Here is a 26,177-nt window from a genome sequence, read left to right on the forward strand (position 1 = left end):
TTTCAACTTCTTTGTCAAGTTCGTTAGCTTTTGTTTTAGCGTAATTTCTCAGCTTTTTGCCCTGGACATGGCTGTGAGGTTGGGATTGAGGAACAAGGAAAGATTGAATGTTAGGGAAGGTGCGATTTCCTTTCCATAATTGTATGGGTGGTTTTTTTTTAACTTTTGTGTTGGAGAAGACTCCTGAAAAAACCACCGACAGCCAAGAAAACAAGCATTTTGAACACTGAACAAATTAGCACAGATTTCTCCCTGGAAGCACAAATGATCAGGCTCAAATTATCTTACTCTGAACATGTTATGCAATGTCCTAACTCTCCGGAGGAGGCTTTAATGCTGAGAAAAGTGGAAGGAAAGAGAAGAGAACAACCAGTAGCAAGATGGGTGGACTCAGTTACAATTATGATAGATTTGCCTTGGGAAACCTGAAAAACCAGGGATGGATCATTAAAGAGCACGGGTCCTCCACCTCTGGTCCGTGGACCCGTCACTGGTATGTAGCATGCCAGCAACTAGTCTGTGAAGCCCCATCTGCAGGATCCAGGCAGCATGTAAAGCCATGCCCACTCTGGTCCGTGGAAAAACCTCTCTCCACTGAACCAATCACTGGTGCCCAAAAGGTTGGGAGCTGCTGTCATAGAGACAATCTGTTTGTGTGGTTGCTAAGAGTTGTCACAAGGTGGATTGCATTTTATTGCATTGTGAATTTTCAGCAGGATGTTATCAAACCTACTTTCACATCAAGACAGGTAGAGACATTTCTGGATGTGTTAAAGTTTTACTCACAAATAAAAATCCTAAAATTATAACAGCAACAGCCAAATTTTTACTATGGCAATAAAAAAAGTTCTCTGGTAACACACCAATAAGAGATAGTTTAAAATGTTTTATGTAAAAAACCAGTTGCCCGGGTATTTATTTATAGGGGTAAAATGTCTGGACCAAACGTAATTTCTAATGTTGGATTTTGCCCCTTATCAGGGGGAGCCCCCTTGTGAAGCCGTTACTATGGCAACTCCATTGCATTACACAGTAGAAGCCATTTTACGGCAGTACAGTAGAAGCCATTTTAAGGCACAACAGGCTGTATCTTAACAGAACACAAACCCCGAAGGGTTTTAGTTGTGTCTTATCCCCACAGTATTTGTTTCCACAGAATAATTCATCTGTGTACCAAGTTTGGTTGAAATGGCTGGAGGCGTTCCAGAGTTATGCTGGAATACACACACACACACACACACACACACACACAAACATTTACCAATTATTTTACATGTTAAACTGTTTTATCTAATGCCAACTTTTAGATTATATTTGCACTTTGCTATTTGAGGTTTGATGATCAATAAAATTAAATGAAAACCCCTAGAACAAATGTATGCATTGTGCTAGCTTGTAAGTTTATAAGTATTGTTTATTACTGATACTATCCCAACAGTAATGTCTAGCTCTGTAGGATAAATCCAACAATTGTTGTGGAATAATTTTGCAGACAATCCAAAAGTGGGTAGGATGGTTAATACTTTAAAAGAGAAAGACAGAAGATTCAAGCAGAACTAGATAGGCTTGAGCAACAGGTTGAAATGAAGAGAGTATAGGATGAAAAAGTCCTGGTTTGATAATTGTCTATGGAGATTCTCAATCATCCAGGTCCCAAAGGTACTTTCCCAAAGGGCAACTGGACTTTGTTTTTTTTCCCTTGAAAATATTTTGCTTCTCATCAAAGAAGCTTCTTCAGTTCTGACCAAATTGCAGAAGATGCTCCCAAGAAGCCAGGAGCAAAACATAAATATCTTTGTTGTTGTTGGTCACTACCAACTAGTTTCAGAGCTGGCCTTACATTTGGCAGAGCAGCTAGCCAGCTCAGATGGTAGATAATTGGGGAGTCAGAGCAGCCACTGGAAGGAGGGAGCAGTGTGGCTGGTCTGAAATCCCTATGTCAAGTCTATTGCCATCAGAATTTTTATTTTTTTAAGTCTCTGCTCAAAGATGACAGTCCCTAGGACAGTGATGGCGAACCTATGGCATGCGTGCCACAAGTGGCACGCAGAGCCATTTGTCAGGGCACGCGAGGCACTGCCCTGTCAGCTGGCCAGCACGCAGGCGCACGCTGGCCAGCTGAGTTCACCTTTTTAAAAGCTATTTTTCACCTTCCCCAGGCTCCAGAGGCTTTATAGGAGCCTGGGGAGGGCGAAAAGAGCCTTCCCCCCCCCCGAGGCTTCAGGGACCGTCCGGAGGCTTCCCTGACACCTTCGGAGCGCTTAAAACGACCCTCCGAGCAACCCGGAAGTCACTTCCGGATTGCTCAGAGGGTGGTTTTAAGCATTCTGAAGGCTTCAGGGAAGCCTCCAGACAGTCCCTGAAGCGTCCAGAGGGCCTCCAGGGGGGCGGGGGAGGCTCTTTTTGCCCTCCCCAGGCTCCTATAAAGCCTCTGGAGCCTGGGGAGGGCGAAAAAAGCATGTAAAAATGGGGGGCGTGCGTTGTGCGTGCATGCGCACTGGGGGGGGTCGCGCGTTGCATTATGGGTGCGGCACGCCCGCACACGATCCCCCTGCGCTCCCCCCACTTGTGGCACGCGAGCCAAAAATGGTTCGCCATCGCTGCCCTAGGAAGCTTTTCAATCTTCCCTTATTCGTTTTGTAACACATCCAACAAGTAACTGAAACAATCACATATCCAAAGTTATGTGCAAAGAAGCAGCCACTTCAGATAAAATAACTATCCAGGCAGGAAATTAGGATCAAATTCTTTGTTATATCTAAGTCACCAAGCTCTTGATTGATTGATTGATTGAATCAACACCCATCTTATCATAGGGTAACTTGTAGGCAGCTTACAGTTACATCTAAGTTCAAACATAAAAACTAAAAACCAAAGACACATGGGGAGGGCAGGGGTGGAGTGGGGTGGGAAGTGGGATCTGTTATTACTCAATCAACCATTTCCATTGCACTGTTCTCCAACTGGGGGCCCAAACCGACTGGCAAAGCCACTTCTTTAGGCTCTTACAAAAAGATAGGAGGGTTGGGGGGCAAGATGTTCCAGAGGACAGGAGCAACAGCAGAGAAGGCTCACCTCCTGGATCCCGTCAGTCGGAATAGACAGGACCCACAGCATGCCTCCTCTGTTGGCGCGACTTCAACTTTAGAGAATTTGACAGTCCTACCAAGCCATTTTGTGTCCCTGTTCACATGTCACCTGCTTTCCCCTGCTTAACTAAATTACGACTTATTCCGTTGACCCAACTGTCAACCCTGAACTAATTACCAAATGTAAATCTAAAGGGCAATTAGTAGTTTGCAGTCCCAGGAGTTTGTAAATTTACCTCGCATGCATTTCTCCAAAGACATTAAGAATTCTACTGGGAATTCTATGACATTAAGAATTCTACGCTTGTAAAAAGATACAGTTGCCTTTGAAACAGTTAGTACACGCAGTTGTATTATCCTTTCCTATTTCAGCCTGAGAAAGTCCTTATCTTGCAGTTAGAAAGTTACAATCGTTAAGGCACAAAACATTTGCATTCCATTCTACATTATAAGGTTATGATCAAATGTAAAAAGTAAAAAAAAAACAATAAAGCCCATGTTGCTTGGCCCTCACACTCCACAAGGCATTTTATAAATAAGACAGCCTGTTGTACATCTGGCTCTGATGGTGTGGGTAGAGGTGAGCTAACAGTGACAGAAAACACCCAAGGACAAATAATCCATTTTGTTCTCTTTCTGCTCTGCCTCTTTCTGTCTTTATTAGAGATTGGGGAGGGGGTCTTTGGTATTAAAAGAGTGTTCTGTGAAAAACATTATTTGCACTGTGGGGAAGAATATGTTATTGGGTATTATTACTCCTCCACCCTCCATTTGCTCACTTTCTTGGCCAAGTTATTTATTGCTGACTTTATCAACTGATCTTTGGAGAAATAGGTATCAGAGTATTGGGGGATACAGAAAGGTAGGGTGAGGTTTTAAACTCCATGGTTGCCAACGAAAATGAAGCTATTCTTTTTCTCAGTCTCGTCCAACTGCCTTTCAAGAAATGAGTCATGATACCCTGGGTCAGCCATAATGTAAGCAATTCAAAGTCTGCTTCCTGGAGCAGACTTGTGGACTTCAACTTGTTGGCTGGGGAATTCTGGGAGTTAAAATCCTCATGTCTTAAAGCTGGTTGGAGACCCATGCTCTAGACCATGGGTGTCACGCTGCTGTCACATGACGTTTCACAATGTTTTTCCCATTTGCAGAGCTGGGGTGGGAGTGGCCTGCACATGATACATCCAGCCCCTGGGCCCCCAGTTTGACACCCTTGGTCTAGGACCAGTGTTTCTCAACCTTGGTGACTTTAAGTCCTGTGGTCTTCAACTCCCAGAATCCCTCAGCCAGCACAGCTGGTCTTAAAGTCACCAAGGTTGAGAAACACTGGTCTAGATAAAAGAGTTATTGAGAATTCAAAAGCTGCTCCAGTGCTTTGACATTTGAGTGGATTTCATTTTTAACATCTTTTATTGGCTTTTAATCCCGGTTGGCCCAGCTTTGGGGGGGGGGGGAACATTTAATCAAACGAAGTTAGACCCAAAACCTGGTGGACTGCAATTTGCTAACTGCAGATAATATATATTTTTAGAATCTACATATCCCCAATACTGGGTATTATTCCAGTCGAACTTCCATTTAAAAAGTTCTACTAAATAATTGGAAGAATTAACATGTTTTTTTTACTTCTGTCTCACAGAATCTATGGATTGTATTAGCTGATTTAAAAACAAAAAGAAACAACCACTTTCTTCTAACTCAGCAAACCTTCATGCAACTAAAAATCTATTTTGCACAAGCTAAGCTAATTAAGAGGCTTCCAAACAAGACTTGCCTAGTGATCTGAAGCAACAGCAAATCTAGTAAAATGTCCTTAAAAACCATTAAGTTTTCTTTTTAATTCTGAGCCAGATTCCCCAATGTTTCCCCTTTTAACAACTTGGAGAGATGTCCTAATAAATATACTTTCTCCCCTAACCCGGTAATGGTTCACTAGCCTGGTGAGCTGGATGTTTTCTATTTTCAGCACATTAAAGGATGAAAGCTAATTCTTCTGTTACATCATAATGCACACCAGTATATAGTTTCCTAAAAAAATATTTCATTACAATAATTCTCATTAAAAATAGTTCTCATTAGATTTGTATCTTGGTAGATCTTTACTCATGGGAAACATTGTGTAATAAGAGAACATTTAAGTCTGTTCCTCTGAGGGCATAGTATTAGTATGGCGCACACCAAAAGCAATCAACCAAAGCAGTTTCTTTCCATATCTCCAAGTTGTATTGCTTCTCTGCATTTATCTGAGGAGTTCTGAGTAAAACTCAGTGATTAAAAGCAACAAAGCCCATATTCTTAGATGATTCTCCATAGTTTACAGCAACTACTCAGGAATTCTTTCAGGTGAGAACGGAGGTGGTATTCAGCAGGTTCTGACCAGTTCTGGAGAACCGATAGTGGAAATTTTGAGTAGTTCGGAGAAGCGGTAAATACCACTTCTGACTGGCCCTACCTCCATCTATTCTCTGCCTCCCAAGTCCCAGCTGATCGGGAGGGAATGGAGATTTTACAGTACCCTTCCCCTGCCATGCCCACCAAGCCACACCCACAGAACTGGTATTAAAAAAAATTGAATCCCACCACTGGGGGAACCAAGTCCTAGGGCCTCTCATTGGCTTTAGTTATATCTCATGCAATACTCAGGTGCCTTGGCTTCTTCCAATGAAATTATATAATCTATTTCCTTACCTAAATGAAGAAGCCATTTCCCCAACCCTTGAGACAATCGAGGAGATATACTACATACTCAGGCTGGGTTCACATTCCCTTCTCGAATAAAACACAGGCTGCTTTTTTGGTTAAGTCATATAACATACCCAGGGGTGGGTTGCTGCTGGCATTAATGCTGGTTCGGTGTTTGCGCAATTTCGGTGGTCCGTGCAGTTGCCCATAAATAGTACTGCGCACATGCAGAACATTTAAAAATGAAAACAAAATGCTGCACCAACCGGGGAATCAGTTTGCAGGTGCGGCAGGCCTGGGTCACTGCCGGTTCTGGCAAACCAGGCTGGCCAAACCGGTAGGAACCCACCTCTGAGCATACCTCATCGATAGCATTATAGTTCTACAAATTCCCAAACGAAGAGAGTTTGGAGTCAGGACCCTGGTGGAAGATATGGTGCTATTTTTTGTATGCAAGATAGCTCGGAGGAACAGGGACAGTTCAGTTTTATTTCCTCTTTTCTCAACCCAACTTCTCATCCATGAAATTTATCCCTTCCTAGCCATTAACTCAGCATGGCCGAGCAAATGATTTCTTAGCAAGTGGCTGTTCTCTCACAGATGGTTGTCAACATCTAGCCAAGTTACATAAGCCATCTTCCTTCTGCTAATATGTACACCTGCTCTACCAGTTTCTCTGAAAAGATTTGTTCTTTGGCATCTTCTACTCAAGTTGGTTTCCACGCAATGTTGAGGAAATTGAGATAAGCAAAGAAAAGAAAAGCCAAGAGTGCTAGAAATGAAGATAAAAAGTTGGCAGGGAGTCTATATAAAGGTTGTACCAACGGTCTATATAAAAGGGGGGAAGCATACTTTCACCGTTGACTTCCAATATTATGCCACATCAAGGAGGATCTGGCCTGAAAGAAAGGACAAACACAGATTCCTATCCCAAAATGTTCCTCTTTGCTATTATCCTGAATGTGTTCTGCACCAGTGCGGCTTCCATTTCTTCAGGAACTTGCTGTAAGTTTTTCAAATCGCTCTTCCTCTTCGATCAGCCTTCCTTCCTTGCAAAGGACTTTGATGCAGGAATTGGGTATATCTAGTTTAATGAAAAAAAGGACTACGGGTGATATGATAACAGTCTTTCAATATCTAGGGGGTTGCCACATAGAAGAAGGGGCTCTCCAAAGAACCTAAAGGCAGGACAAGAAGCAATGGATGGAAGTTAATCAAGGAGAGAACCAATCTAGAACCAAGAAGAAATGTTCTGACAGTGAGAACAATTAATCAGTGGAATGACTTGCCTCCAGAACTTGTAGGCGCTTTGAAGAAATTGGACAACTATTTGTCTGAAATGGTACAGGATTTCCTGTTTGAGCAGGGGGTTGGATTAGAAGACCTCAAAGGTCCCTCCCAACTCTGTTAGTCTGCTATTTTGAAAATAAGTGCTTCATTTGCAATATTGTACTATACAAAGCACCTCTTTAACAGCCCTAGAAACATAATATTTGTGTACTGTGTGGATTATTGATGCATAAAGCATTTATGTCAGACTAACTTTACTTCATGGAAATAGTTCTGTACAAAAAGGTAATTAAAATGTAATATTGCATAAAGCCCAATCTGTCATTATCTCTAATCTCTAGTTGATCTAAGTTGATCTTAGTTTCTATGAAAATAATGGGCCTTAAGCTTGTGTGCATTTTCCTGCATTGACTTCAGTGAGATTTCAGAACAAGAGAGTACATTCCATTGAGTTAACTGGGCCTAAGCCCTACATGAGGATACTGTAGATAGGATGGCAATTTTAGCCTGGATTCAATGCCTTGGTTGGAGTTTATGCAAATTCATAGCTGAGGGTGAAACTCAGGTAATTCTGGATAGTCTCAATCTGAATAATAGAAACATATAAAAGTAAGAAAAGTAGTGATAAATGCAGTGACATATTGCATTTGAAGTTATCCTTGTTGTAAGAACAGAACTCACTAGTGGGCAAAAACTTTTTGGTGGGCAAAAAAGGAGGAAGAGCCCCATCCACAACCCCATGCAGGGGAAAAATGTAATACAGGGAGTCCTTGAATTACAACAGTACGGTTAGTGACTGTCTAAAGTTACAACGGCAGTGGAAAAAGTGACTTATGACCATTTTTCACACTTATGACTGTTTGCAACGTCCCCATGGTCATGTGTTCAAAATTAAGGTGCTTGGCAATTGACTCATCCTTATGACGATTGCAGTGTCGCGGGGTCACCTTTTGCGACCTTCTGACAAGTAAAGTCAAGAGAAAGCCAGATTCACTTAACAACCATGTTACCAGCAATAGCAATAGTACTTAGACTTACATACCGCTTTACAGTGTTTTTACAGCCCTCTCTAAGCGGTTTACAGAGTCAGCATAATTGCCCCCCAACAATCTAATTCCTCATTTTACCCACCTCGGAAGGATGGAAGGCTGAGTCAACCTTGAGTCGGTGAGATTTGAACTGCTGAACTGCAGCTGGCAGTCAGCTGAAGTAGCCTGCAGTACTGCACTCTAACCACTGCGCCACCTTGGCGCTTAACAACTGCAGTGATTCACTTAACAACTGGAGCAAGAAAAGCTGTAAACTGGAACAATATTTACTTAATAAATGTTTTGCTTAGCAACAGAGATTTTGGGCCCAATTGTAGTCATAAGTCAAGGACTACTTGTAGATACAATTTCTGAGCCTGAATTGTAATTCTGTTGACAAGCTACATGAGAGTTGTCTAGGATCAAGTGCTGTTCTTGATAAGCCTCTGGCTATCTTGGTTCTAGCTGTCCCGAATGATCAGCAAGGGCTGGTTAGAAGCATCCAGTCTCAACTGGAAAATGGGGGCGGTCTGCCGGGCAAACCTGATCCCAGTATCCTGATTGCTTTGAACTTGGCTGAGGACCCCAACCTTAGTGTGATAATGCATTTGCTGCAGCAGATCAAAGAAACAGCTGGAACAGGTAGGATGCTTGAAATGAGAAACTTTTACAGAAGCCACTTCTATAACCCCTTCTGAACCAGTTCAGTTCTTTAATTTGTTCCATTTTGTAAAGAGGGAAACATAGAAGTAGTTTTTCAGTGGCCACTTTTAATAACCGGCTAACTTATTAAAACCTAACCTGATCACGAAAAATACCATGAAGGTTTGTGATTTTGTTTTTACTAGTACATCCTAGTTTTAACTGCAATATATCTCCCCAAATTAAATAAAATGAAATGTCCTATTCTATTTCAATAATTGCCTGTAAGCTTTTTCTTGGTAGTAAATGGCCACTAAATGGCAAAGTTTTCATCGTGATCATATGTACACGCTGGCAAAAGTTCATCTGTTAAATATTTCCCTGTTACTATTTGTCACAAGGAATCAGAACAATTTTGGGAACAGGCCAAAGCAGCTTTGTTTTTATTGTTGATCACCTGTATTAAAAGAATCTTGCCAGACTGCATTTCTTTGGGAACCGGTAGGTAAGGCTTCAGGAGGCTGATTTATGATGTTACTCCAGGCCGGTGCCCCTTTTTACTCTCACTTCTCTTTTAGCTGGTCATTCCTCCATGGTCACATAACTATTAAAGTAGCTATTTAAATATAGGATATAATAGGAAGCATGTGTGTATGTATATATGTATGTATGAGGTGGCTCAGTGGCTAAGACACTGAGCTTGTCAATCAGAAGGTCGGCAGTTCAGCGGTTTGAATCCCTAGTGCCGTGTAATGGAGTGAGCTCCCGTTACTTGTCCCACATTCTGCCAACCCAGCAGTTTGAAAGCATGTAAAAATACAAATAGAAAAACAGGAACCATCTTTGGTGGGAAGCTAACAGTGTTCTGTGTGCCTTCAGGTTTAGTCATGCCGGCCACATGACCACGGAGACATCTTCGCACAGCGCTGGCTCTCCTGAAAAGGAGATGAGCACCACCCCCTAGAGCCGGGAACAAGTAGCACATATGTGCGAGGGGAACCTTTACCTTTTGTATCCTAAGCCTACTCTGGATCATCATTCTCCACTCATGTGGAATACATTTATGGATCAATGTTAACTGAATACTATCCTCAGAATTTCTTTCTCTCATATTTAAAATAAATTTCCAGACAACACAGTGTCCTGGGTGGCATAAGTACAACTGATTTATTTATAGTCCTCTCAGAAGTTTCACTAAGTCTAAAGAAACCTGCTGTCCTGTAAGTGGTATTAAATTGCAGCTAAAAATCCCCTCAACAGACTAAAACAGTAGGATCCAATTATGCTAAAAAAGAAAATACGAACCTCATCGCAAAAGCAAAACAATTTTGATTAAAAGGCTTAGAAGCATTTTTTCCTGGAGCTGAAATTATATTCACCACTGTGAGTCTGTACTAATTCAGCCATGTCTGTGTCTAGACTTTCACAGATTGCATCTGACACCAGGAGCTCCAGTCCGTGAAACCTTATATTACCATTGGTTTGTCTTTAAAATATCAACCACATGGTTCTGCAATGTATGCAAGGAAAAAAGAGAAAGGTGTCCAGTTATATGATTCCAATTTTAAAGCAGTTCTCTGAGATGTTATGGGCTGCAGTCTAGACTTCCAGCCAGGATGGGAAAGGGTTCTTAATTGCTTTCGAAGCATTGCTTACTCAGTCTTTGTCCTCTCTTATCCCTTCTTGCAGAGATGACCTCTGGCAAAGTGGCCCTTTACGTCCTTGCTCTTCGGTCCTCCTGCCAGAATCCTGCTGATGTCAGCACGCCAGAAAAACATGTCAACCTGGTCCAAGTCCTTGAAGAGAAAACAAAGGAAGAGATTAAGCATATCCGTAAGGAGACAAATGGGCATTAGATTCCTGCCTTTCACTCTGATAACAAAAGGGATGATTAATGCATGGATCCAACTGTCTGTGTTCCTTCCCCACCTTTCAAGGATGCTTTCAAGGATGGTACCTGGTTGAATTGAAATGTCCCTGTATTTTAGGAGTCTTATCTATGCAATTCAGATAGCTCCAAGCAGTTCCAGGATCAACACCAAGTTAGCACTCAACTGTCTATCCCTGGATACAAATACTCAATCAATTTTATAATTATTCTCTTAGTCAGTCTGGCAATTACGCTACCTGTTCTTCATCCCAATTATGAGCAACAAATTCTCTTCTGCATTTGAAAGACTAATGCAAGCTTAATTGCTTACAAACATTCTTAAACCCTTAGTTAGGGCATATTTTCATCCAGTTTCCACATACAATATCTCACAATCTCCATTCATTCTGATCTCCATGCACATTTATTCTTCAGAAATAAATTTTCTAAATAAAATGTACTTTTATAACAGCTGCAAAATTGATCTACAATACTGATGATCATAGATCATGGCTTTGTAATATGTACATATGTATACTGTATTTATTCATTCATTCATTCATTCATTCATTCATTCATTCATTCATTCATTCATTCATTCATTTATAGCATTTATGTAGCCATTCAGCATGTACCAAATTCTGGGCAGCTCACCATTCAAAAATAAAACAGCATCAATACAATAAAAACATTAAAACCAAAAGAACCAGCACCACAGCTAAACTTTCTCATGCAGCACATCACATGTCTCAGCCCATCAACACTGTACATAAACCTACTGAAAACAGGAAAATCTTTGCAAATTCTCTGAAAGGTGATGTTGCACTAATGTACTTGTGGGGAAGATTTGTCTTAGTTCATATAACATGCTCTGTGCTAGAAAGAGTAGAATTCATAAAGTACAAAATGTTGTTTAGCAATTTGATATTTGTATCTTTGTATCCTGAGTTTCCAACAATATATCTCACAGACACGTTTCACAAAGTCAGTATTGTGGGGTAGGTAGTATTATAAAGTATACCTAGAAGAGGTTTATACCCTTTTGAGATATTCTCCCTATCCCTATTGGGAGGGATTATAAACTCTCATGCAGCAGGAGAATGGAGCTTCCTTTTCTGCCCATTCTCACCATTTCACCAGTAGTTAAACCTAACTTGCCTTCCAACTTAGAAGGGAAACTCTGCAACTACAAACCCAATCTTTTCCCATACACAAGCTACGTGGACATCTTCCAGATGAGTAGACTTCAGTTTTGATGCCAGCTGGGGGATTCTGCAATTGATTTCTACAGATCTGGAAAATGCTAGTTGATAAAAGGTTATTTTTCGTGATTTAGAATCCTGCACCATTATGGTTATCAATTCCATGGGGATCCCACTGAAGTATAGCTAGTTTGTGATTTCAGATCTCTCCTCCTCCAATAGCTACTGTTTAGAATTAGTTTTCCATTTCTGCCTCGTTTTGAACTCAACCTCCAAACAGTAACAGGCTGAAGGTAGATGTCTTCTGTGATCACACAAAGTAACTGCTAAACATGCTTACTTTTCAGATACCACTGGGACTCCCAAGACAACCTACTACCAATTGGCTCTAGATACTTTGGCTCTGTGTGTAGAAAAAAGTCCGGAACTTGAAAGAGCTGCCATCACCCTGGCCAAGGCAGTCTTCACTAATCGTTTCCAATTCGATGGTCATTACTCTGTAGGTAAGATAATGTTTCACAGAGACACAAACACATATATGATTTTGAATATGATTTTAAATTACCTTTTTATTCTGAGCTTCGAAAGTCTTCAAGATAGACCTCTTAATAATACCCTTTAATGATCCTGGGAAATAGGCTGGACTGAGAGATGACGAGTGGGACCCCAGGGAACTTCATGATGAACAAGTGATTGATAAGCTTGCAATCCATCCTCCATTGCCTCATCCACAATGACAACTTGTAATAAGCAGGCTTTTCCAATTTGGCCTGCTTCTCTCAGATATCTGCTATTGTTCAGCATTTAAATCAAAGAGATCCCTGACTCTTCCTAGATTGGCAAATACTCCTCACTTTCTTTTCACTGCTAAATCCCTTGTTTGATGTAATTCACAGATACTGGTGCCGTAGCAAGTCTGGCACTGTTCTGTGTGTATGAAGGAAGGATCTCGTCTCAGCAGAGCAAACTTGTAGGAACTTTACAAGATGCCTTGGCCCTGGCCACAAAGGATATCCTTAATGAACAGCAGGCTAATGGCCTCCTTGGAAATATCTATAGCACTGGCCTTGCAATGCAGGTACATCTGACCTTTTATTTGGGAGGGATGAAAATCCAGGGGGATGTAGTGTCTCAGTGGCTAAGACGCCCAACTTGTTGATCAGAAAGGTCAGCAGTTCGGTGGTTTGAATCCCTAGCGCTGCGTAATGGGGTGAGCTCCTATTATTTGTTCCAGTTACTGCCAACCTAGTAGTTTGAAAGCATATAAACATGCAAGTAGAAAAATAGGAACCACCTTTGGTGGGAAGGTAACAGCATTCTGTGCGTCTTCGGCGTTTAGTCATGCCAGCCACATGACCACGGAGACATCTTTGGACAGCGCTGGTTCTTCGGCTTTGATACTGAGATGAACACCACCCCCTAGAGTTGGGAACGACTAACACATATGTGGGAGGGAAACCTTTACCTTTAAATCTGGTCTTTATCCTTTTGAATCTTACTAATCATCTCTCTCTCTCTCTCTCTCTCCCTTCCTCCCTCTCTCTCTCTCACACTAATTTCCAGGCTCTCAGTGTTACTTCTGAGTTCTACTCTGCTAATGCATGGAGCTGCCCAAAGACCTTGAAAGAAGTGCTGAGCAAGATCACCGAGGGAGCCTTTAGCATTCCAGCTGCTGCTTCTCAGATCCTGCCTTCCCTGGTGGGCAAAACGTATTTGGATGTGAGGAGTCTCACTTGCAGCTTCGAAACTGGTAAGGCAGCTTCTTAGCTAAAAGAAACTCCTCTGGCACCTCCCTTGTTCTCCGAAGGAGAGAAAAATAGAGAAATAGAGGCAAACTTAATGAGGCCTGCGTTGTAGATCCACCTTTCCCCACCACCATATTTCCATATCACACAAAAGTACAGTTTTGCAATTATTTGCTATGCTGGAATTTCTGGAGCCCATAACAGCTATCCTGGAAGGAGGGGAATGATGGAGGTGGAAGAAACAGTGCCATTTCCAAGTAATATTTATTTCATCTGGGTGCATTTTGGATATTTCCCTGGAGGGTGCCAGAATCAGATACGGTAAATAAGGACAAGCACTTTTTAGCCATACTTTCAAAATGTATTTATTTGACGTGTCCAAAGATTGAAAGAGACACGATGGGAACACTCTAAAGCCATTGGAAAGGCATGGGGCACAATTTTCAGCATTTTTAATTCAAAATAAATGTTATACTACCACAGGCTTAAATCACTAATTAGTGGCTTGTCTCCATATTTAGAAAGAATTACAGAATCCTCCACTAAATTATGTCACCAAAGCCAGATTCTTCATCTAATGTGAATGCTTCTTGGATCCACAAAACGAAGGTGATGATGTAGGTGTGCAATGGATTGCCCAGCCTGTAACAATCCAATTTATTCAGTGTTGTTGACCTGCAGCTCCTACTCAATAGCTCAGGGGTGTCAAACTCAAGGCCTGGAGCCTAGATCCAGCCCACAGGGTGCTTAGATCTGGCACTCGGGGCCACCTGGAAACAGTGAAGGACTGGCCCATGGTGCTTCTGGCAGCAAAAATGGAGTTCGGGAGGACCCCACGCGACCTCGTGAGCTCTGGTTTTCCTGGCACAGGGTTGCAGGAGGCTCAGGAGCCAGTTTTTGCTTGCAGAGCACTCAGGCCACCACAGGCTCCCCCAACGTGAGTGCCATCAAGCTGGCCATGCCCCCCTAGTCACGCACCCTCAATGAAATCAGGTTTGACACCCCTGCAATAGCTCATCCATAATGATGAAAACAGTGGTGTCTTTAGCATCACTCTTGTCATACTGGCCAGGATTGGTTCTGGAGTTGTTGTACGGTGATTCTGGAAAGTTGTACAACGGGAGAGCTGTACACCATGGCTGTTATACCAGATGCAAGGAAAAAATGGGCAATGTACATATGGAGCTCTGGTATAACAAGCATATTTTAATTCTGCCTGTGGATCTACTTTCACTGCACCAAGAAGGAACAATCTTTAAATTTGTTACCAAGTCTAGCTCATATCGCTGACTCTTCTAAATCTCAGCTGCGAAAATCTAGAAACGGCCATGGGATATTAAGGTGTAATAAGTTATTTCACCTGCCTTCTCTTCTCTTTCAACAGTGCATTATACAGTAATCAATAAACTAATAGGACCTTACTTCAAGTATTCCACAACTGTGAGAGTGCCAAAGGGTTCTGTGCTGCTCGCTGTCTTGAAAGCAGCTCAACAACTTAATGCAAATGAATTCAGGTAAATAGACTCCTGGTAGATTCATTATGAATTCTGTCTCTTAACTTTTTTTGGGGGGGGGGGGAGGGCATTCAGCCCAGGATATGAAGTGTTTCTTATTTTCAGTTCAAGAAGCCTTAAACATTCACCAATGTATTTTAAACTGTCTTTGGGTTGGAGGCTGGATAAATTTGAATATTTGATTTCTATGAACTATTTTCCCCTATAACATTCTTGATCTTTTCTGGTTCTTTCATTTTCTCTTGTGCGTATATTAAATTACTGTGATATAATTCACCATTTTCTTATTCATCCTTCCTTCTTGCTACATTTTAATGAATTTGGCACCTTACAGCTTCCAAACAGAGGAGACCTCTTGGGGCCCCATGGTCACCTCTATCAATGGCCTCCAAGGCAGCACCAATGAGAAGACCTACTGGCGGTTCCTCAGTGGCAAAACACCCCTTGAACAAGGTACATTTTCTTGGGAAGAAGGAAAGTGCTGAAAGATACAATATAGTTCCTCCAGATACCTGCAGCATTTATCACACATCTTAATTATGATTAACTTGTTAGTGAATGTGCAGCTAATAATAATAATCATCATCATCATCATCATCATCATCATCATCATCATCATCATCATCATCAACAGAATTGTATCACAGTGGCCAGTTGTTTCGCCGGATTTGGCATTGATTACTAGTCGGGCCCCACCCAGGGGCCTAGGACGTCGTAACGTATTTTTGTAATATACATGCGGATCCAAGCAGTGCAGCTTTTTGCATTTGATGGCGATTTTGTCAAGTTTTAACTGTTTTAAATGTAATTCCAGTGCTTTTGGAATAGCGGAAAAATAAAAGATAAAGTGGACAGTGAAAAAACTTGGTTATGGTTAACAACAGGTACATTAAAGAAAGAAACAGAGTCACTAATCCTGGCTGCGCAAGAACAAGCTATCCGAACAAATGCCATTAAGGCCAAAATCGAAAAATCCTCTGATGATGCCAAATGCAGACTCTGCAAAGAAGTTGATGAAACTGTTGACCACAAAGTGTAAAAAAAATCACGCAGACTGATTATAAATTGCGGCACAATTCAGTAGCACAAATGATCCACTGGAATTTGTGCAAAAATTATAATATTAAAACAACAACAAACTGGTGGAAACATAAGCCTGAAAAAGTCACCGAAAATCAGATGGTCAAGATCCTATGGGATTTTCGTATACAAACGGACAAAATACTGGCGCATAACACACCAGACATCACACTGGTTGAGAAAAATAAGGTTACAATCATAGACATCGCAATACCAGGTGATAGCAGGGTCAACGAGAAGGAACATGAAAAAATCGTGAAATATCAGGACTTAAAAATTGAAATTCAACTATTATGGCACAAACCAGCAGTGGTAATTTCAGTGGTAATCGGCACACTGGGTGCTATTCCAAAAGCACTGGAATTACATTTAAAACAGTTAAAACTTGACAAAATCACCATCAGTCAAATGCAAAAAGCTGCACTGCTTGGATCTGCACGTATATTACGAAAATACGTTACGATGTCCTAGGCCCCTGGGTGGGGCCCGACTAGTAATCAATGCCAAATCTGGTGAAACAACTGGCTGCTGTGATACAATCGTATAATAATAATAAAGACCAAAATAATAGATTTGTTTCTGTTCAAATGGCAAAGTCTTCAAGTTGAGCTCAACTCCTCCTAATTTCACTCATATATAGAGGTAATTTTCTCAGTGCAACACTGAAATTATGTGTCACTGACTTTTCCTGAAATAAGCTTTCAACTTTCCTACGCTATAGTGCTGGCATGACCTAGCAATATCCTATCCAGAGATTAATTAGCTTTGACTCTACTTAGCGTTTGACCCCAGACAAGATTGCCAAGTGCTGCAATTAATTGAGAGCCTATTCAAATGCACAATTTCCAAAGGGCAAGAGGAAACACAATATATAGATTTTACTTATTTACCAAAGTGACTGATATGCAAGTCAAGATAAATCAAGATTGTTAATCAGTTCAACACACAGGCTAGGAAGACAGTTACATCAGCAAGGGCATCAATCAAATGAAGTTAGGGCTGAAATGTAGTCCCAGAAAAAGACTGGGCAAAAGATCAAGATGAAGAAGAGGTCAAGAAGTACAATGGCAAAATGAAGATTCAATGGAAACAGAGGGACAGAACCTTAGAGAATGAGAAAACTGGTATTCTAATGAATGGGTGCCTAACATTATCCAGTGATGTTCATTTATTGAGATGCATAAAGCTGACACAAATATATTACAGTATAGAACATAGTTGTCCAATCTTTTAGCTTGTCTGGGCTGCATTGAATGAAGAGAAATTGTCTTGAACCACATATAATGCATATAATATAGTTAATGTATATAAATAACAAGCTTCCTTTATTTTTGTATTTTTTATTATCCTGCGCAGTTGCATTACTAACTGTCCAAGGTCACATGCAACACATGGGCAGTCTGTTGGACATGCCTGGTTTAGTGGATAGGACCATGCAGTGCTTTGGATTTGATTCTAAAAAGATGCTTCAGTGCACTTGGAAGTGTGAATACATCTCAAAGGGGCTTTTTTCAAGAGGCAACTGGACTTCCTTGTTTTTCTTTGACGATGTTTTGCTTCTCATCCAAGAAGCTTCTTCAGCTCTGACTGGACGGTGGGGAATGGAAGGATTTGTATTCCTTGCAGATGGCTGGTTATTTGAATTCTTCTAGACAGTCGTTGAGGCCACTTGGAGGTTTATCTGTCCTCAGGGTCACCTGAGTAGTGCAAATGGGTGTGGAGCCTTCTTGGAACTGCTGAAAGGACTGTTGTGGATTGGAGATAGATGATGTCATACCCCTCTCCCTCTGTGGAGAAAGGGCTATTCAATTTTGACATAAATGGCCCCTTTGACCCCTCTTTCAAACCAGCGGTCCTCTCTGACCAAAATGAGGCTGTAGCTGTCTTCAAAAGAGTGGCCTTTGTCTTTTAAATGCAGATGGATTGCTGACTTTTCTCCTGATGGGTTTGTTCTCCTATGATGTGCCATGTGTTTCATAAACCTCCAAGTGGCCTCAATGACTCTCTAAAATATTGCAAATGACCACCTGTCAGCCAGGAATATAAACTCTTCCATTCCCCACCGTCCAGTCAGTTGAAAAAGTTGGATGAGAAGCAAAACATCTTCAAAGAAAAACAAGAAACTTCAGTTGCCTCTTAAAACAAAGCACTTTTGCTACAATCATGATCTGGATGACTGAGAATCCCCATGAACAAGTGTGAATACCGTACTTGTTTTCTATTCTTTAAAGCAACTGTCTTTTGGAGCTTTGTGGCAGCTGCAGCTTATGCATCCTTGGGGGTGGGGGCACAGAGCAAATAAAAATGTGCTTCATGACTCAAATACTACAACTTACACATTTGCATCTAGTATCAGGAAGCAACTATGACAGGGCGGGGTTGTATTGTGATATTACTGTATGCATACTATTTTTCATCATCATGACTGGCTGTGGTCAGGTATGCAAGGCAGCTGAGTATCTGCATATATCTAATGTAATACTAGTTTTCAAACCGCTACACATATTAAGGTTTATAATATATCTAATGTAGAGAGTATGATTTACTTTTAACATCATGTTTTTATCTTTGCAGGGGTTGGCAGCTACAAACCGAAAGATAATGAAGAAATTGTGGCTATGTTCAGTAGATATTGAATTGTCACCTATCATATAAGATAGGAGAAACATTCAAGCCTGCTTTGTATCAGAGGATCTCCTTTTCAGACAAAAAATGTGGCAAGATGACAATAAAAATGTTGATTTGATCTGTTCAATGTATTGTATGTTTCAAAATGAATTAATAACTGATTGCCAACAAAAGCACATTATTATAAGACATTATATATTGAAATACTTACAAAGGGACGGACAATTCTATTACATGTTGCCAGGGAGATATTCAGCATAGAGAGAAAAAGATGAGCATGCAAGAGAGACAGAGAGAGAGAGAGATCTTGAAGAGATCTTTACTTCTGCAAACTGAAACGTATCAAAAGAAATGGACAGAGACTTGAGTAACACTTGCATATGCTGATTTACATATATGAATATAAATATAGCATGCATAATTGAAATGTAATTGAAATGGACATAAATACATCCTACTGAAATGGAGAAGACTATGTTCAGTTTCATTAACTGCTGATGGACTCCGGTCTTCAAATGGTTGTTTTTTATAATAATAGTTGTTGAAATAGAGGCTGCCCTCTAAAGTGAGAGACAAGGCATCTGAGATATTTTTTTTTAATTAACTAGTTTGATGCTCCCCCATTTCAAAATACTCAAAAATAGTTTAATACCGTATAGCAAAAATAAAACTACAGCTACAAACCAACAGAAAAATAAATAAATTATCTCTTGTGGTCTGTAGGGACGGTCCATGGCCCTTCCCCACCACCCATCCTAGATTTCTTGCCTGGGACTCCTGCATCTTCCTGTTTAATGATCCATGCGGTCCTGAGGCTACAATGACAATAAGATCTGCCAAAATTGTCACTAAGCAATGCAGTCACACGAATTGTGCTTACAATGGCATCACTTGGTAAAAGAAAAACCAAAGGTACACATATAGACTGGGTGAAACCAGGCTTAATAGCAGTAACTTTGAGAGGTTAACCAGCTAATGAGCAAGCAGTATGCAGTGGCAGTCAAAAAAGCCAATGCAATCCTAAATTACATTAACAGAGGGATACAATCAAGATCAAGTGAGGTACTAATACCACTCTATAAAGCCTTAGTAAGACCACACCAAGAATATTGCATCCAGTTTTGGTCACCACACTGTAAAAAAGATGTTGAGACTCTAGAAAAAATGCAGAGAAGAGCAACCATGATGATTAGGGGACTGGAGATTAAAACATATGAAGAACGGTTACACTGGGCATGGCCCGTCTAGTGAAGAGACGGATCAGGAGAGACAAGATAGCAGTGTTCCAATATTTGAGGGGCTGCCACAGAGAAGAAGGGGTCAAGCAGAGGTGGGGTTCTATCGGTTCACACTGATTCAGAAGTGGTAATTTCGCCTGGGTCGCAGCGACCCATGCTGGTGACATCCCTGAACTGGTTCCCCCATCTTTGCCGACATGTTTTTTATTAACTTTTCATGGTCTTCACACATGCACAGAACAATTTACAGTGAACTGCGCATGCACGTGCCATGCGTGTCTGGTGAAGCGCGCGCAAAGCGAATTGGTACCAACTCCGGTAGGAACCCACCCTGGGGTCAAGCTATTTTCCAAAGTACCTGAAGGCCAGACAAGCAATAATGGAGGGAAATCGATCAAGGAGAGATTCGACCTAGAAGGAAGGAGAAATTTCCTGACAGTGAGAACAGTCACCCAATGGAAGAGCTTGCCTTCGGAAGTTGTGGGAGCTTCATCACTGGAGGCTTTCAAGAAGAAATTGGACTGCCATTTGTAAGAAATGGTGTAGGGGGTTGTACTAGATGACCTACAAGGTCCCTTCCAACTCTGTTAATCTAATCTAATCTAATCTAATCATCTAATCTAATCTAATCTAATCATCTAATCTAATCTAATCTAATCTAATCTAATCTAGTAATGGAAGTTCCAGTCCCAATTGCTACCATAATCACAAGACCACCTATATCCAGATAAGAATTAGTAACATTATTTTACATTCCTTCAAAGGAATAGGTTGAAACTTGTAATTAAATTATAAATGAGGCTTATGGAGGGGGTGCATGATTTTCCTACTTCATTCTTCTCCAGATGACACTGCTACTTCCAAATGGATCTTTTAATATACATCAGTTTTACAATTCATTTGGATGACATTTAATGCAGCAATATGCCAAAATATATACTTTCAAAGTCATTACAATTTATTCTCAGATGTTTTGTCAATAGTAGCTTTAACATCAGCAGCAATACTCCTTGAGGCATCCCTTGAACATTCAAGTAACTACAAATACCATCACAAGTATTTTGCATATCTGATAAAATTTATTAAATGTTATTCTAAAATATCAAAATGCTATGTAGAAATCAGAAGACAGAATCCAGGTGGTTTTATTTTTTTAAATAAAACACTAACAGACTGTAACAACTATACTCTGATGATATTAAAGATGCAGGATGATTTACTGCCACGAATTTAGGCTGTTTCAGTACAGCATTATTTTGTCAAACCGCACACACACACACCCTATTCGCCGTAATGTCACAGAAAATAAATTAATTCGGTATATCAAAAATATACAAGAAATACTGGATGAATCGAAGTTCCCCTTCGCAGCAAACTCTCTCTCTCCCCTCCCCGCCACCCAGCGGCGTCACGCATGCTTTTCCCGGAACCAAAATGTCGCAGCGCTTGTTTTCGGGGACATGCCTTGAGATCTTCCCATCGGAAGCGTTGCTGCCCGGGTGGGTTAGACCCGCGCCCTTCGCAATACAGCAGAAGAGGTGGCAGCTTTCTCCGTTGCTTTGTCGGCGCGATCATAGCAGGGACCACCCAGCCCGGTGTTTCTGCAAGGGTGGCTCGTCTTCGGGATTAAGGGAATGTGGAGACTGGCTAGGCGCCCTTTAAGCGCCCTCGCGGGGACGCCGACAGGTCAGAAGGGGGTCGAGCCGTCGTCTTTAAGAATCGTGGAGGGAGGATGCAACGATTTGTGCTTTTTTTTCAGTGCAGCCCTTAAATCTTCCGTGCAGCAACAAGAGCCAAAAACACACACACACCTTTTCAGGGATATGGCGTGAAATGGTTGAGTTCCTATTCCGTGCCTCTCCTTCTAGCACGCATACGGCTCGAAGGAACCAGGTTAACTACGCGTGATAACTACAGCAAAGGCAGCTACTTCCTATCTATAATAGTTGTGAAAGGAGACAAACGTTAACGGTTATAAATTGTCCTTACCCACTGCAAGTCTAGACTTTTGGGGAAAATGCAAAGAAGAGCAACTAAGATGATTAAAGCCCTCGAGACAAAAACGTACGAAGAACGGCTGCAGGAAATGGATAGGGCTAGTCTAGAGAAAAGAAGGACTAGGGATGACATGATAACAGTATTCCAGTATTTGAGGGGCTGCCACAGAGAAGGGGCGGAGGGTGTCAACTTATTTTGCAAAGCAGCATCAGAGGGCAGGACAAGAAACAATGGATGGGAACTAATCAAGGAGAGAAGCAACCTGGAAATAAGGAGAAACTTCCTAATAGGACAATTAACCAGTGGAACAACTTGCCTTCAGAAGTTGTGGGTGCTTCATCACTGGAGGTTTTTAAGAAGAGATTGGATAGTCACCTGTCTGAAGTGGTGTATTGGGTCTCCTGCTTGAGCAAGGGGTTGGACTAGAAGACCTCAAAGGTTCCTTCCAGCTCTATTCTGATTGATTGATAATAAAGTTTGGAAGGCTGGTGCATTATCTTTCAGATAGAAGTCCTCCTGTCCTCTTGGGGAGAGGTGATGGTCTTGAGTTGGTGGTGGTCTTGAGAAGCAGCAGTTTATTCTGTTAATTGGTCAACCATTTGTGTTTGATTCATTATGATTTTCTTTTAGTCTGATATTGTAACATGGTTTTTGCCCATTATTAGTATATTAAGTGGTGCTGTTGAGCATAATTCTCCTCAGTCTCAAATAAGGTGCTCTGGCTTTCAGAAGTGTTAGGATTATAATTCCCATCATATCCAGTCAGCATGTTTGATAGACTACACAACCTCGTGTCTTCAGAGGAAATATAACTGTAACCAAGCTCCTAAAATGAGAGAAATGTTTTCGGGATATGTTACTGGTTTGCTAGGTGGAAGATGCCTTTATAAGAGTGTGGGCCAATTCCTTTTTAGCAATAAGTTTTTGTGCTTTTTTTTTTTTAGGTTTTGGTGGAATCAAAATTCTTACTGCTGGTTACAGGAAATATGATCCACTTCCAGATTATACAGGTACTCTAAGGGATAGAGGAGAATGTTACTGAAATGGTGTTACTTTTATTGCTTTTAAATGTATGTGTATAGTAATATCCTGAAAGTGAGAAATATACCATTCTTTTGGTTTTGTACTAACACATCCCCCCATTCCTTTTTTTGCCTTCAACATTCCAAACTTTTTTTTGCTGATGGTTGGCAGCAAATCACTGAATACCATAAAGATAAAATAATTTCCTATGAATGCTATTTGTTTAATGTGTTTGTAGATAATTTCTCATTTTAAGATCAAATACAGTACAGTCAATTAAAATACAAAATATAGATAATAAATTTTAAAAATAGTATAGTTGAAAACAGTGGGAAAGAAGGAAGAATACAAGTGAAGCCAACACACACACACACACACACACACACACGAATGAAAGGCATAAGGGAAAAATAAGTGTTCAATAGGCCCCTAAAAATATAATACTGGGCCTCATTTCAGAAGGGAGAATTTTCCAGATTGATAAACAGATACATAATTTGAGCACATTTACTTTGTTCTTTTTTTCTGATGGAATTGGGGGATATGTTTCTAAAATATTTCCAGTGTGTGCCCTTGAGGTGTCATGTATGTACATGGTTATCTATATGCTTTGTAATACTTAGCAAAACAATACCGTGACATCTGTTAACAGTTCTTTGTATTAGAACTGAAATCAAACTAATTATGTTAATTATGCCACTGACAGTTCTTTAGCTAAGGCTCAATCAGAACTTGCTCCTAGATCATAACTTTATTCCACAGGGCCTCTTATATTATTTCAAATGTGAATTTGAGCCTACTTTTTTAAATCTCAGAAATAGCTTGCTCAATTTAAAGTGCACATGCTATCTCAATAAAGACAGTGGACAGCAGGCAAACCACCCTGTCTTCGGTTGCTTTTGAATTAAGCATTAGCAACATGATAGGCTCTTTCCTTGGTCCCAACTTAGATTTAACTGAAGGGAATAAAAATAGGTTTTAGACGTATGAATATCTCCAAGTAGTGTCACTGAAATGTAAGGAGAAATCTAATTCTAACTTAAGGCCAATTTAGACTACTGCAGTTGCAAAGCTGAAATATGCACACATTTTTTGCAATCACTTCTAGTACTCCCTCTTTTGGTCAATACCATGTACTTGCCTGCTGTATGTAGGTTCTTACATAAAACTTAAAAGGACAGAATTTCTGTCAACCTTTCAGTTACATTTATCAGAACTTTAACCAGACACTCTTGAATAAATGCCTTGGTCTCTTGACTTAGTAATTACTAAATAATGTTTTGTTTTAAAAGATAGTGATGGTGCTTCTATATAGTTGTGGTAGGGAGGCAGTTAGAAGGCACAAGCATAATTCATGAGCCAAAATTCAGAAATCTGAGCACTTCTCCAGCTAAAAGGCAGTTGTGAGAAAAAACTGAGTCTACAATTCCATTCTTTTAGGAATTGTCATTCCTGAGAAACCCAAATTGAGAATTGTTGAGAGAGCACCAAACTTGCTTAAGGTTAGGCGACAGCCCAAGAATTTACGTGACATCCAAGGTCCATCTACAGAAGCCACTGAATTTACTGAAGGAAAATTTGGTATTTTGGTAAGTAAGAATCTTCTTAGTTGTATAAAACAAGTGTAAGATGGTGGCAATTGGATATGAAAGAGGAGATCCCCTCTTGCAATTTCAAAAATGTTACTTAATGATGGTCTTTCTTGAATTATTTTTTAAAAATCCCATCAACTTTCCTTGGCCTGCAGGCTATAAATGGTGGCTATCTCCGCTGGATTCACTTTGAAGTGATGCGTCTAAGTATTAATCGGCACATGAATTCCAAGACTATGTTTGCAGTGTGGAGAGTCCCTCCTCCTTACAAACCCATTACTCGCAAAGGACTAGGACACCGTATGGGTGGTGGCAAAGGTGCAATTGATCACTATGTGTCAGCAGTGAAAGCAGGTCGCCTCATAGTGGAAATTGGTGGGCAATGTGAGTTTGCTGAGGTGAAACACTTCCTCACTCAAGTAGCCAAGAAACTGCCTTTTGAAGCCCAAGCAGTCAGCAAGGAAACCCTTCAAGAGATGCGGGACAGAGAAGAGGAGAGGCGGCGTAATAACCAGAATCCATGGACATTTGAGCGCATTGTTACTGCCAATATGCTGGGAATACGAAAATACCTGAGCCCTAAAGACTTACAGTATAAGGGTCGGTACTGGGGGAAGTTCTTCTTGCCTGACAGGGTGTGAGTGGAAACTTTTGGCACCTGATCTGCTGCAGCCATTCTTTGAAAACTTTGCCTTTCTCAACACACAGATTGGTGGGTGAAGAAATGAGCGGCTATATAGTCCAATACGTATGGAGGGTGATAATGATGTAGAACTTGGGATAAATAAATTCATCATGGAAGTTTGTTAGAGTGTTTGATATTTTGACCTTCATATGAGAAATTCTGTGCATCTTTGATTTGCAAAGAGTTGGGACAAAATTCTCAAAAGCCAGTTAAATATTTGGATGTGTAATGGGTTTAGTAAAGAAATTATCCTCATAAGCTGGAAGCATTTGTCCTGTAAGCTCAATAGATATGCTGGACATTTTAGAACATTTTATGGGAATTATTTCCTATTCACAAAACGGCTGCAATCTTTCTCAATAGAGATTTACCAGACAGTAAACCAATGAAGTACTTGTTACCCTTCAGCACAGCCTTTCCATTGAGTGAGAGTGCATTTTCAAGCACAAAACAGTGATTATGGCTACTCATCATTTGTAATGGTATGTGGGAATGACAATGCAGCCTAGGCAAGAATCTTCCTCCTGTTTCCTAAGGACATACCCACATCCATCACACCATTATTATTTACTACAATAAAAATGTCTCTGGGATCAATGTGGAAGTAAAAATAAAGGTGTCATTTGCTGCTGCTATTCTTATGCGTTAATTAAAAGACTAACGAATACTAGTCAGATGGTATAGGCAGCCTTTAATAAAAACTGGACCGTTAGGTCATCGTTTCAGAGATATTTCGTTACCTAAACAAACAAAATGACCACAGCAAAGAAAATCAATGGGAGCAGCAGCGATTTCCAATTTCCTGTCAACTTCCCCAGTTTCCTTATGGGACATTGGCAGGAAGCAAGGGAAATCTTCTTCCCTCTCTCTC

At 40.7% G+C, this 26,177-nt stretch overlaps 2 protein-coding genes across 2 annotated transcripts; both read left to right on the forward strand.

Annotated features, from left to right (window-relative positions):
- The first annotated feature begins 6,642 nt into the window (after positions 1 to 6,642).
- On the forward strand, positions 6,643 to 18,883 carry LOC309384639 (cobalamin binding intrinsic factor-like). Its single transcript, XM_081938359.1, has 9 exons — positions 6,643 to 6,776; positions 8,555 to 8,731; positions 10,421 to 10,564; positions 12,151 to 12,306; positions 12,700 to 12,881; positions 13,367 to 13,553; positions 14,933 to 15,062; positions 15,397 to 15,515; positions 18,717 to 18,883. The coding sequence occupies exons 1-9, from the start codon at positions 6,647 to 6,649 to the stop codon at positions 18,776 to 18,778; spliced, it is 1,287 nt and encodes a 428-aa protein (XP_081794485.1). The 5' UTR covers positions 6,643 to 6,646; the 3' UTR covers positions 18,779 to 18,883.
- Positions 18,884 to 21,484: 2,601 nt separating this feature from the next.
- On the forward strand, positions 21,485 to 25,422 carry MRPL16 (mitochondrial ribosomal protein L16). Its single transcript, XM_081938015.1, has 4 exons — positions 21,485 to 21,694; positions 22,951 to 23,016; positions 24,470 to 24,618; positions 24,777 to 25,422. Exons 1-4 carry the CDS (start codon positions 21,643 to 21,645, stop codon positions 25,260 to 25,262), a joined length of 753 nt encoding a protein of 250 aa, XP_081794141.1. The 5' UTR covers positions 21,485 to 21,642; the 3' UTR covers positions 25,263 to 25,422.
- Positions 25,423 to 26,177: the final 755 nt, after the last annotated feature.

Source organism: Natrix helvetica, assembly GCF_964273705.1.
Source record: "Natrix helvetica genome assembly, chromosome: 1".
Taxonomy (NCBI): domain Eukaryota; kingdom Metazoa; phylum Chordata; class Lepidosauria; order Squamata; family Natricidae; genus Natrix; species Natrix helvetica.

Excerpts from the sequence above, each read along its gene's own strand:
- LOC309384639 (XM_081938359.1), top strand. The coding sequence starts at position 6,647 with ATGCCACATCAAGGAGGATCTGGCCTGAAAGAAAGGACAAACACAGAT. Across the intron at positions 12,882-13,366 it reads GCACTGGCCTTGCAATGCAG|GCTCTCAGTGTTACTTCTGA; the intron begins GTACATCTGACC and ends ACTAATTTCCAG. Across the intron at positions 15,063-15,396 it reads CTTAATGCAAATGAATTCAG|CTTCCAAACAGAGGAGACCT; the intron begins GTAAATAGACTC and ends GGCACCTTACAG.
- MRPL16 (XM_081938015.1), top strand. The coding sequence starts at position 21,643 with ATGTGGAGACTGGCTAGGCGCCCTTTAAGCGCCCTCGCGGGGACGCCG. Across the intron at positions 21,695-22,950 it reads CCTCGCGGGGACGCCGACAG|GTTTTGGTGGAATCAAAATT; the intron begins GTCAGAAGGGGG and ends TTTTTTTTTTAG. Across the intron at positions 24,619-24,776 it reads AAGGAAAATTTGGTATTTTG|GCTATAAATGGTGGCTATCT; the intron begins GTAAGTAAGAAT and ends CTTGGCCTGCAG.